Raw genomic sequence first — 12,482 nt, forward strand, 5'->3', positions numbered from 1 at the left:
AGTGCTAAGTGAATATTTATTGCACTCACTTTGTTCTTCGTTCACTTTGTTGTACCTGATACTTATTAGGCACTCATTTAGAAAGAAGTAAGTTTTGAAAAATGAATACCTAGTAATGGAGACCAGCATTTTGTCAAAATTTCATTCAATGCTTTAAAAATATCCTTTTACCCAGTGATTTTTGATTGTGTATAAATGTGAATATATGAGGAAGTCAACATGGCTACCTCTAGCCACTTGGAACTCTCTGACACATTTTACAGTTTTTCTTTTCTTTTTTTTTAAAGATTTTATTTATTTGACAGAGAGAGATCACAAGTAGGCAGAGAGGCAGGCAGAGGGGGGAAGCAGGCTGCCTGCTGAGCAGAGAGCCTGGTGGGGCTCCATTCCGAGACCCTGAGATCATGACCTGAGCTGAAGACAAGAGGCTTAACCCACTGAGCCACCCAGGCACCCCACATTTTACAGTTTTTCTTAAGAGATCTGTTTTGTTTTAATTCCGTGGACACATTACATTCAACATTATGGAGACTTGCCCACACTTTTCATTTCTTCCTTTATTTACTCTTTTTTTGGGGTGTTGTAATGCGAATCCCCAAATATGTCATTTCACTCCTTTATACTTCTCACAATGCATTTCTAAAAATTGGACATTTTGAGAGTGCCTGGCTGGCTCAGTTAGTGGAGTATGTGACCTTTGATCTTGGGGTTGTGAATTCAAGGCCCACATTGCTTTGATTACTTAAAATCTTCTTAAAAATGAATAAAAACTGGATATTTTCTTATAACAATGTCATTGTCCGCTTACAAAATAAATTTCGCTGATTGTCTCAGAAGTGTGGTATCAGGTTGCTTTGAATCAGGATTCAGACATGGTCTGTACATCCTATTTGGTTGTTTGCTGCTCAGTTTCTTAGAGTTTTTCCAACCCCCTTTTTTATTTATGTATTTTTCATGTCTTTTACTTTTGGCAGAACCTGCGCAGTTCCTCATATAGATTATCCAACATTTTAGATTTGTCACTTTGCTTCTTTGTGGTGACTTTAAACTTGTTCCATTATCTCTCCTGTTACTGTAATTGGAAGCCCCAGAACTGTGCTATTCTTATGGTAGCTACTAGCCCTGTGGCTTTTTACATTTAAATTAATTAAATTTGAATAAAATTTAAAATTCGGTTCCTTATTCTCACTAGCTAGTGGTTACTGTATTGACTAGTACAGTTTATAAAACCTTTTCATCATCAGAGTTCTGTTTGATAGGGCTGCTCTTAATAGATTTAGGCCCATCTTTGTTGGCAGAGTACCTGCTAAATGTTGCTTTGTGCTGGCTAGATTATTCAGTGGGTTTAGGTGGTGATAGCCTGATCTCTCTGTTCACATATCTTTTCACAAACATTTTCACTTTTTTTTTTTTTTTTTTTGAAGATTTTATTTATTTGTCAGAGAGAGAAGGCACAAGCAGGGAGAGTGGCAGGCAGAGGAAAGAGGAAGAGGCAGGCTCCCCACCAAGCAAGGAGCCTGATATGGGACTTGAACCCAGGACTCTGGGATCATGACCTGAGCCAAAGGCAAATGCTTAACTGACTAAGCCACCCAGGCATCCCACATTTTCACTTTAAAGAAAAAAGTTGTTTTGTTTCCATTCTGAAAGTCGTAACAGATGACTTGAGGAAAACAGGTGTAATTTTAAAAGTTTATTATTGGGTTAAACATTGTTCACACAAAAACTTGTGCACAAATGTTCATAGCAGTATTATTCATAGTAGCCAAAAAGTGGAAACAACCCAAATGTCCATCAGCTGATGGATAACAAAATGTTATTCAGCCATAAAAAGGAACAAAGTACTGGTACATGCTGTAACATGAATGAGCCTTGAAAACTTCATGCTGAGTGAAAGAAGCCACACACAAGAGGCCACATCCATTCACATGAAATGCCCAGAATATGCAAAACCACAGGGACAAAAATTACATCAGTAGTGGTTTCTGGGGTCAAAGGGGAGATGAGGAAATGGAGAGTGACTGCTACCAGGATCAGGGTTTGTTTTCAGGGTGATAACAACATTCTGCAGTTAAATTTACAGTGATGATTATACAACTTTGGGAATATACTAAAAACTACTGAGTTGTGCACTTTAAATTGAATTTTATGGTATGTGTATTATATCTCAATTTTTATTGATCAATTTTATTATATATAAGTCATAGCTAGGAAATAAAATTGACTTCTTAAAAAAACTGGAAGAGAATGACGTGAGCATTTCTTTGTGGTGGATATATTGGATGGAAGGTCAGGGGAGCAAGAATTTTGCTGATTAGCAACTAGAAAAGTCATTTGTAATCATTGAAAATATAAAACCTTTTTTGATATGATGTATGTAAAGAATTTGCCTAGAGATGTTCGGTAAAATTAAAGAACAGCTATTGAGAAAATCCTAAGAAGAAACTGCTATTAGTATATTGTAATCAGAACATGGACTGAGTACTGGAGTGGGATGCAGTAGCTGTTATCAACATGTTATGGCTTATAAATTTTATCAGACTTTGTAGATATAAGTTGACATTACATTTTCTTATTTCCTCTATTGAACATTAATTTTATTTGTTGACTTTTTTTCTCTTCAGGATGATACATATACAGAAAGCTACATCAGCACAATTGGTGTGGATTTCAAAATAAGAACTATAGAGTTAGATGGGAAAACAATCAAGCTTCAAATAGTAAGTCATTTTTAAACTAGAATTTGTTTCGGGAAATCATTTTGGTAAATTTAAAATGTATTATTTGTCACTTTTTAACATGCTAAAATTTAAAGGATCTTAATCACGCACTTGTGATAGAATGGTAGAATAAGAATTGTTTAGATTAAAAATTACTTTAGTTGAATTTTATGTTCATAAAGTAAAGAAATACATGTTGTAAGTTATACTTGGTCCTAGTTTTTTCTTGTGCTTTTATCAGTGGGGGTAGGGGGAGTCCTCAGTTGAAGTTAACCTTGTCTTAATAGTCAAAGTTGATTGAGCTTTTCCTGATGTCTTTTTACTGTGCTGAATACCATGGAACAGTAAAAGAAACCTTAGGAAAGGGTTTTCATATGTGGCTAGTTGGAGAGTTTTATTTAGTTCTTTTGTATTTATTAGATTGTATGTACCAACTCTGTAGAAACAAGAATTATTGGAAAGGAATTTAGCTTTTTAACATTTATGTTAGTGTTTGTTCAGAAATAGTTTTACAGCTTAGAAAACTAATGCCAGGAGATTTAATGACTTGCCCACAGTTACTGGTAGAACCAAGTGACTTACAGCTTGCTTTCCTCAGTATTTTGTGTTTCTGTGCCATCCTAGCCCCCTTATCATTCCTTCCATCCCCAACCCTGAATTAAAAACAGGCAATGGTAGTAGTTCAGTTGTATCACCTATAGGGTTTGGGCATTAAACTGTGGATGTATCATTGGTCTTCAAAAACATTAATTTCGGGTCTCTTTTGGTATTGACTCTTCGTACAAGGTAACATAGAGAACCACTGACTGCCAAAAGGAGTTGTGGATTTGGAGTCAGAAAACTTGAATATATTATCCTCACTCTGGTATATATTGTCAACGAGTCATGTGTTTAACTTAGTTCAGCCTTTTTCTTGGGACTCCATTTCTTATCTCTAAAATGACCATGATGATACTTGATTTACTAATTTACAAGGTAGTTGTGAGAACCAAATCCAGTAGCTCTGTGTCTGTCGATACAATAATGTGTGTGAAAGCCTGTTGTAAACTTCTGGGCATTACATAAATGTTACTGGTTATGTGACATACCCAAATAAATGGATGTTTGACAGTTTGTTTTTTAGTTGCTCCTTATTTTTATCTGCCTTTGATAAGAAAAAAGAACTGGATTTCAGTAAAAGGAGCATACTTAATACTACAAATTAGGACTTGCAAGGATATGGTTATCAGAGATAGCTTACTTTATACCAGTGAACAGATAACCTTCCATATTGATTTTTCCCATTTTATGTAGAGTGCCAACTTTATACTTGGTACCACAAAGAATATTGCAAAAAAAGGTGTACCCAGCTGTCTTAGTTACTGATGTGAAATGATTATATTATGTGTGATCATTGAGCTCATAAGGGGTTCAAGTGTATATTTGTGAAACATCCATTTATTGCTCCTTTCCTGTGGCTGGAAGGCATCTTACAGGTCAGTCGCTCAGTCTTCCTTTCATCTTCAGTAGGAATTTCCTTTTCCTATCTGGTGCCTTTTTTTTGAATACTTCTGGTAAGTTCACCATATTTCAAAGCAGCTGGTTCCATTTATAAATAACTTCTGATTGTTAATTCTTTATATTGAGCTGAAGCCAGTTTCCTTTAATTTCTCATTCCTCTGCCTTTCGGAGCCACTAAACATGATTAATTCATTTTCTGTTGGCAGCCTGCCCTTTTAGGTTGATCTCATCACAGACTTCTACCTCTGAAGTCAGTCATTCCTTTCTGGAAACATGCTTCCAGAACTTTTTACAATTTGGGTCACTCTTGCACATTATAGGAGTGCCTTTTATTAAAATGTAATTCCTAAAATCAAATATGAGATAGAGTCCAGCCAGTATGGACTACATGGGGTAAATTTTCTCTTGATTTGGACTTTGAGTTTTTTTCTCCCCTGCACTTCAGGATTCATGCCCTTTTCTCATAATTAATCCATTCAAAGATAGATGCAAGATTACAGACATGAAGGAAACAGAGCCCCATAGGAAGAGATGCCATTTCAGTGGGAGAGACAAACATGGAAAAATCAGTTACCCCGTGATTACAAGGGTTAATGAGAATTAGATACAGAGTGACCAGTTGGAGAGGAAAGTACTGTTAGGATGAGAAGTCACAGGAGTTTTCAGAGTGGCAAGGAGACAATTATTTACATTAGTGTTTGTTCAGGAATAGTGTCTTCCTTTTCTTGTCTAACTTTGCTATCTTTGTGAAAGGGGTTGGTAGGTGGAGAAGGGAACTAATATTTTTTTATGGAGCAGCTTCTGTAATCAGGCTAGGCATTTTACAAACATTAGTTCATTTAAACGCCTCTCGCAGTTCTGTAAGGTGAGTGATACCTAGGATCTGGAGTTAAGTCAGGTTGCCTTGACTCCAAAGCTCATGCTTCTGCATGGATATCCTGAAAGAATTTGATGCTCCTCACTTAAACTGTACGTGTAAATAGTCTTCTGTGCTCTCAAGCTTAGCACTTTGGACAGTAAAGGTAATGAAGCTGTGGTGACTTGTTTGCTTTAGATTAACTGGTAACATTTTACCTTATTTGCTTCATCCTTTTTTTTTCCTGGAGCATGCTGAATTACAGACATTAGATTCACTCCAAAAACAATTGACTGTGCATCTCTATTTTACTGTGTAATGCCATTTTCACATCTAAAAAAATTGACAGTAATGCCATAATGTACTCTTAATATCCAGTCTGTATTCAGATTTTCCCCAAATTGCAACTTGTTTTTCATACCCCTCTGTGGGCTGGGTCTTTAAAAAAAAAAAAAAAAAAAGGAAGTGGTTTCACTGAGTGTTCCTGAACCTTTAGTTTTGCCATTTAAGATGTTAGGGGGGATCAGTGTCAAGTTGGTGGATATATTCCAGAACTTTACAATTCCTCCCTTTAAAGGCTGTTGGGGTTCCTTGCTGGCTGGGTTGATGGACTGTTGATCTCATGGTTGTGAGTTTGAGCCACACGTTGGATGTGGAGATCGCTTAAAAATAAAATACTTAATTTTTTAAAAAGGGGGCTGTTGCTTTTTAATCTCCATTTGTCTTAGGCATCAAGTCCATTTTTTTAAATGGTAACCATTAAGTAACTATTGTGCTATTTCCCCATCAGTATTATCTTTAACCAATTTCTTTTAGTGGGGTAGTTAGCTATTCTAATTACACAAATATTTTAAGAAGTCATTGATTAGGGGCACCTGGGTGGCTCAGTGGGTTAAAGCCTCTGCCTTCTGCTTAGGTCATGACCCCGGGATCCTGGGATTGATCCCCACTTCTGGGCTTTCTGCTCAGCGGGGGGGCCTGCTTCCCCCCCCCCCCACTGCCTCTCTACTTGTGAACTCTATCAAATAAATAAAATCTAAAAAAAAAAAAAAGTCATTGACTAGGAGTAATTCAAACAAAATTCTTATTGCTGTCCTTAAAACCAAGGCTTTTAAAATTTAACAGTTGAGTTTGCCTCTTGATGTTTTTAACAATTAGTTTTTTAAACCCAGAATTTTAATGTAACATAAGCATTTGTTTTCATTGCTTGAGCCTATATGGTTGAAGTTGTGGTAAATGGATCTTAAAATGAGTTTTATAAGATAACGGAATCATCTTACATTGTTTTTCCTAGCATTGAGGTAGTATCTTACTGACATAGTTAAAGTGCTATCTTGACTAGTAGTTATCCGAAGTAGGTCCTTTCAGTGCATGTGCTAACAAGTGATTCTCTCTTATTTGTGAAAGGATACAGTGTTAATGGGGTGTGAGACCAGCAGCTTTCCTAATTGAGTCAGCCTGTCTCTGCATTCATACTGAATGCCTTGCACAGTGCTAAGGGTTATAGGGAATATGAAAAGTATGATATAGTTTTTGAATAAGTTTACTGGGAGCATTACAGCAAGCTAAATTAAACGCATTACCTTCTTTTCCGAATCTTCAGGTATTTGGCATGCAGTTTAAGTGTGTATTGAGGGTTAATGTTTCCATGTCAAATCTTGATAATCTCCAAAACTATGTAAATTTTAAACTCTCCTCCCTCTTCCTGCCCTTTCCCCCAACTCTTATTTAATGTAATTGTTTGGGTTTCTTGGTTATTTTGTTAACAGTGGGACACAGCAGGCCAAGAAAGATTTCGAACAATCACCTCCAGTTATTACAGAGGAGCCCATGGCATCATAGTTGTGTATGATGTGACAGATCAGGTAAGTTCCAGGAGCAAACTGTGCTGCAGTGACAAAGTAGGAAGTTCCTACTTGATAAATTGCAGATTCTTTCACTTTGTACATATGGCATCAGTGTTATTTACATGGCACAATACTTTGTCTACTCCCAAATATAAGTGAGTCACATTGAAAAACATTTAAAGCTGTACCCTTTTTAAAACAGGTACATTGGTATTTTTCTTCCCTCCATTATTTGAATATCTAATAAATTGGCCAACCAAAATTTTATTTTTTCCTTTATTTTTTCATTTAGTAAATAGGAAATTTAGTAATTGGTTTTATGTTTGCTTTCAAGGGACTCTCCTTATATTTATTACCAACTAACTTTTTGGTCATTTTGGCAAGAGTTTGTAGGGAGCTGTGGATTGTTCAGTGTATACTGTGTTCTTGGTGCAAAGTATTAGCAGGAATTTGTAGTAATTAAACCTCTTAGTTCCCAAAAGTGAGATTAGAGGTCTTTGCCTATGGAAGATATGGTTCAGAAATGGGATGAGCTGGAGGAAGATTTTTTTTTAAGATTTTATTTATTTGACAGAGACACAGCAAGAGAGGGAACACAGGCAGGGGGAGTGGGAGAGGGAGAAGCATTCTTCCTGCTGAGCGGAGAGTCTGATGTGGGGCTCGAACCCAGGACCCTGGGATCACGACCCAAGCTGGAGGCAGACGCTTAACGACTGAGCCACCCAGGCACCCTGGAGGAAGATTTTCAAGAGGACAATGAGGGGGCACCTGGGTGGCTGTCTCTTGAGCAGCCGACTCTTGGTATCAGGTCATGATCTTGGGGTTCTGGGATCAAGCCCTAAATGGAGCTCCATGCTCAGCAGGGAGTCTATGTCCTCTCTCCCTTCTTCTGTCCTCCCATCCCTCCTCCTGTGCCTCCTGCATGAGCCCTCCTCCCACGTGAGCATGCTCTTTCTAAAATAATCTTTAAAAGAAAAAAAAAAGAGTATTTAAGTTTAGCTGTTGAAATAATGTAGGGGGTATAGAGATAGTGTAAAGATGGTGGTCCGGGGCCACGAGTGTTCTTTTGATCAGAAAGAAAATTTCAGGGTCCTTTTTTTCTATCAAAGAACGAACATAAACTTTGAATATTAGAATTTATTTTTCTTGTGGCAAATGTTAAATTTTACCTCAACTCTGAAGAGTAGCTAATTAGGAGAGAACTAGAATCATAGACTTTGGTCAATGCCATTAGAAGTATTGGATAAGGGGCACCTGGGTGGCTCAATGGGTTAAGCCTCTGCCTTCGGCTCAGGTCATGATCTCAGGGTCCTGGGATAGAGCCCCACATTGGGATCTCTGCTCAGCAGGGAGCCTGCTTCCTGCTCTCTCTCTGCCTGCCTCTCTGCCTACTTGTGATCTCTATCAAATAAATAAAATCTTAAAAAAATATATTTCAAAAACCAGCTGTTTATAGGTGTGCTAAAATTGCATATTCAGCGGTGCCTGAGTGGCTAGTCAGTTAAGCATCTACCTTTGGCTCAGGTCATAGTCCTCCTTCTCCTTCTGCCTGCTGCTCTTATGCTCTCTGGTGCTTGCTCTTTCAAATAGCTAAAATCTTTCATTTGAGCTGTAGCTTATTGATGAACTGTGTTTCTCTCTTGAAGCCTTCAAATTCTAATCTCTTTTCTTCGTATAGGTACTGATAGTCATTTTAATATGTCACTTCACTTCCTTCCCAGCACTGCAGTTATTTTGTAGCTAGAGTTGTCTCACTAGTTCTTCATAGGCCAGGAAAAGACCTTTGGTTTTTACTTGCTTATTTAGAGTGGTTGTGTTCAGAATTATATGATCATTCTTAAAAACATCTGTCTTTTTAGGAGTCCTTCAATAATGTTAAACAGTGGCTGCAGGAAATAGACCGTTATGCCAGTGAAAATGTCAACAAGTTGTTGGTAGGGAACAAGTGCGATCTGACCACAAAGAAAGTAGTAGACTACACAACAGCAAAGGTATGTTTCAAGTTTGATTTTCAAACTGAATGTGAACTGAGTGTTCAGTTTGGATGATGTGTGGGTATGGAGTCACCCAAGAGCCACAACCAGCTGACAGCCTTTACAGTCCGGGCAGTGTCTGTCTGGATCCCGTAAACTCCAGTCCGTCCTCAGTCCCCATTTCAGATGCTAGAAATGTACTAAGTGGGAAAAAATTTTCAGTGTTAATTAAGCCTTACTATTCTCTTAGGAATTTGCTGATTCCCTTGGAATTCCATTTTTGGAAACCAGTGCTAAGAACGCAACGAATGTAGAACAGTCTTTCATGACGATGGCAGCTGAGATTAAAAAGCGAATGGGTCCTGGAGCAACAGCTGGTGGTGCAGAGAAGTCCAATGTGAAAATTCAGAGCACTCCAGTCAAGCAGTCAGGTGGAGGTTGCTGCTAAAATTTGCCTCCATCCTTCTCTCACAGCAATGAATTTGCAATCTGAACCCAAGTGAAAAAACAAAATTGCCTGAATTGTACTGTATGTAGCTGCACTACAACAGATTCTTACCGTCTCCACAAAGGTCAGAGATTGTAAATGGTCAATACTGACTTTTTTTTTATTCCCTTGACTCAAGACAGCTAACTTCATTTTCAGAACTGTTTTAAACCTTTGTGTGCTGGTTTATAAAATAATGTGTGTAATCCTTGTTGCTTTCCTGATACCAGACTGTTTCCCGTGGTTGGTTAGAATATATTTTGTTTTGATGTTTATATTGGCATGTTTAGATGTCAGGTTTAGTCTTCTGAAGATGAAGTTCAGCCATTTTGTATCAAACAGCACAACCAGTGTCTGTCACTTTCCATGCATAAAGTTTAGTGAGATGTTATATGTAAGATCTGATTTGCTAGTTCTTCCTTGTAGAGTTATAAACGGAAAGATTACACTATCTGATTAATAGTTTCTTCATACTCTGCATATAATTTGTGGCTGCAGAATATTGTAATTTGTTGCACACTATGTAACAAAACAACTGAAGATATGTTTAATAAATATTGTACTTATTGGAAGTAATATCAAACTGTATGGTGATAAGTATTGTTTTAATTCTTATGGTTAAAGGGAAATAGAGCCTTGCATTATACTCAAACAGCCATTTGTGTGTGCAACCAGGGCACTATAGACCTATCTTAGAGCAGCATCCAATATGCTTTCCAGATAATATACCCAGTATATGACCTAGGGTGGCTTCTGTGTTGTGTAGGGATTTAACCAAGCTTAGTGGTTCAGGGAGACAAAGTTGTATGGAAAACAAGTTTAGAATGTATGCTACCTAGTCTGTTATCTCTGCTCCTTCTCTAAAACCATTTGAAATGGCTTCATCAATCAACATTTTGTTCTATGGTAGAGGTGGAAAGCAGCACACCTTTCTTAATTGGCAAGTGATCAGACTAAATTCTGTGTGTGCTGATATTGTTTCTTCCATGCTCTGAGTCACCTGTCAAATTATTTTATCCTCCACAATTACATAATTTAGGTTGGAGGAGAGTTAAAGCATTAAAGTAGAAGCAGGAAATTTACTCTTGATTGCCCTAATTTTAGGAATTATATCCCTAAAAATTAACTGAAAACACAAATGCTAAGTGGGAATGATAAATGAGAAAAAATGTATTTATTTCAGTGGAATTTTGCACATGTGAAATTTTGTTAACTAGGACCTTAAAGATCCTAAGATTTGTTTTTATTGTGGGAAACAAAAACCTTTTGCTAACGATGACATTTTGAGGTGATAGAAGTCAGAGATTGTTTCCTTGGGGTTGAGATAGCAGCCAAAACATTCTCTACTTAGGCACTTGGGATGTGGCTGTTGGCAACACGTTTTATGGTGGGATCTTTAATCCAGTGATAAAATTTAAACTAAAAACAAGCCAAAAATGATAGGTTTCTTTATTTTCACTAAACAGGCAACTGAAATACATGGTACAAAAATAAGTGGTAAGATTATTGTAAAATGAAATGGACAGAATAAATATTCAATTTAATTTTCCATCTATGAGAATTTCACAATAAAATCATAGTTTACTTTGTATTATAGATGTGCTTGTTGGATCTATTCATCCTCGCATAAGGCAACTGAAAAATCCAAGTTTTACCAATAGTTATTTGGGTAAAGGTTTTTTTTTGTTTTGTTTTGTTTTTTAGTGCTTCAAAGGTTTGGTTTTTGCTTTAATGATACAGTATAAAGGGGGAAAGAATTCAGAAACTTTTCTAAAGTAGATGAATGCTACAAATGTTAGCGTGATGCTATTCAAACTGGCAGCTTATTGGTGAGTTAACAAGAACGAACATTACATGAATTTAAGATGTAAGCATATTTACATACTTATTTAGTTTTGGAAATCTAGTGTTCTTTCCCCCGTGGCAGTCAAGACTGGGGCTTACCGCAAAATGTTTCAGCATGCTTCCCTATTTGCTTTTTCGCAAAGGACAATAAATGCAGTTCTGAAAAAAATATACAAACACTTCAAGCTACTATGGGCTTTTATAACTTGTTCCTTAATAAGGGGAATTCCCACTTGTCCTATTTTAACATCCCTGGCTGCCATGAATTAGCATATGTAAGTGAAGTGTCCCAAGCCTGAAGGGTTGCAATCTCTGGGAAATCCTAGTAGAATGATAGGCACTCTGGTCTGAGCAGGAACTTCCTGTTCTTTGACTGAAATTTCCTTTAGCATATGTGTTGCCATTGCAGCGTACTTGACATCATCCCTTATGTCCCACTGAAGCTTCAAAATAGCCCTGTATTGATATTGTCTCCTATTTGCAGATGAGCCTAGCCGTGGAGCTGCAACCCGAACCCAGATCTTAGTACTACCACTTCCCTGTGGACTTCGATTCTATTTATTTATAGGGACTACTAGCAGCTTTTACTACAGGTAAACTTGGGATCTCATAACTACTGTTATGTCTGTATAAGCCACTGCTGTCCTCAAGGCGAATGTGCACCAACCACAGTTGCAGTGGCCGGCCCGGCTGTCTGCTTCTAACACGGCCACGTCTGCTCATGGACCTGCTACTGGCAGCATCTTCCTAGGCTGAAACCATTTCAGCCGAAGTTTTAAGGGTGGTCTTAAACTCCTTCCAGCACTGCTAAAGATAGAATTACAGCTGTGTTTAAAAAAAAAAAAAAAAAAAAATTACAGCTGTGTTGAGACCTCTTCCCTGGCATTCATAGCTAGGTCCAGAGTGCCCTCAGTCACACCTTATTTCAAAGGAGATAAACAAAAATATCTTAGATCATCTCTGAGTAAAGTAATTAGTTTCTTGGGAAACAGGGTACTCTGAAATAAAATACTCTCAAAATTCCTGTTGAAACTGGTAATTATTAGACTGGATGAGAACAGAATAATATATTGAGCATTCACTTGCTGTAACATTGGCCAAGTTTGTTTCCCTAGGGTTGTCATCTTTGTGGATTTTTTTTTCCTTTTTTTTTTTTTTTTAATACAAACAGGTCTATCAAATACTAGCAAATATAAATGGGTTTAACACCTTAGGGCTGTCCTGTAATAGTAGAAAGGCATGTACCAATTTATA

The 12,482-nt window shown here is 37.3% G+C and overlaps 1 protein-coding gene across 1 annotated transcript in view; it reads left to right on the plus strand.

Moving 5' to 3' along the window:
- The window catches only part of RAB1A (RAB1A, member RAS oncogene family), a 29,845-nt gene extending 18,866 nt beyond the window's left edge, over positions 1-10,979 (plus strand). Inside the window, exons 3-6 of the mRNA XM_032873775.1 lie at positions 2,625-2,720; positions 6,846-6,941; positions 8,783-8,914; positions 9,147-10,979. Coding sequence (XP_032729666.1) covers positions 2,625-2,720; positions 6,846-6,941; positions 8,783-8,914; positions 9,147-9,344 — 522 coding nt within the window. The 3' untranslated portion in view covers positions 9,345-10,979. The remainder of the gene's footprint in view (positions 1-2,624; positions 2,721-6,845; positions 6,942-8,782; positions 8,915-9,146) is intronic.
- The last annotated feature ends 1,503 nt before the right edge of the window (positions 10,980-12,482 follow it).

Source organism: Lontra canadensis, unplaced genomic scaffold, assembly GCF_010015895.1.
Source record: "Lontra canadensis isolate GAN:19392208 unplaced genomic scaffold, GSC_riverotter_1.0 scaffold50, whole genome shotgun sequence".
Classification (NCBI taxonomy): Eukaryota; Metazoa; Chordata; class Mammalia; order Carnivora; family Mustelidae; genus Lontra; species Lontra canadensis.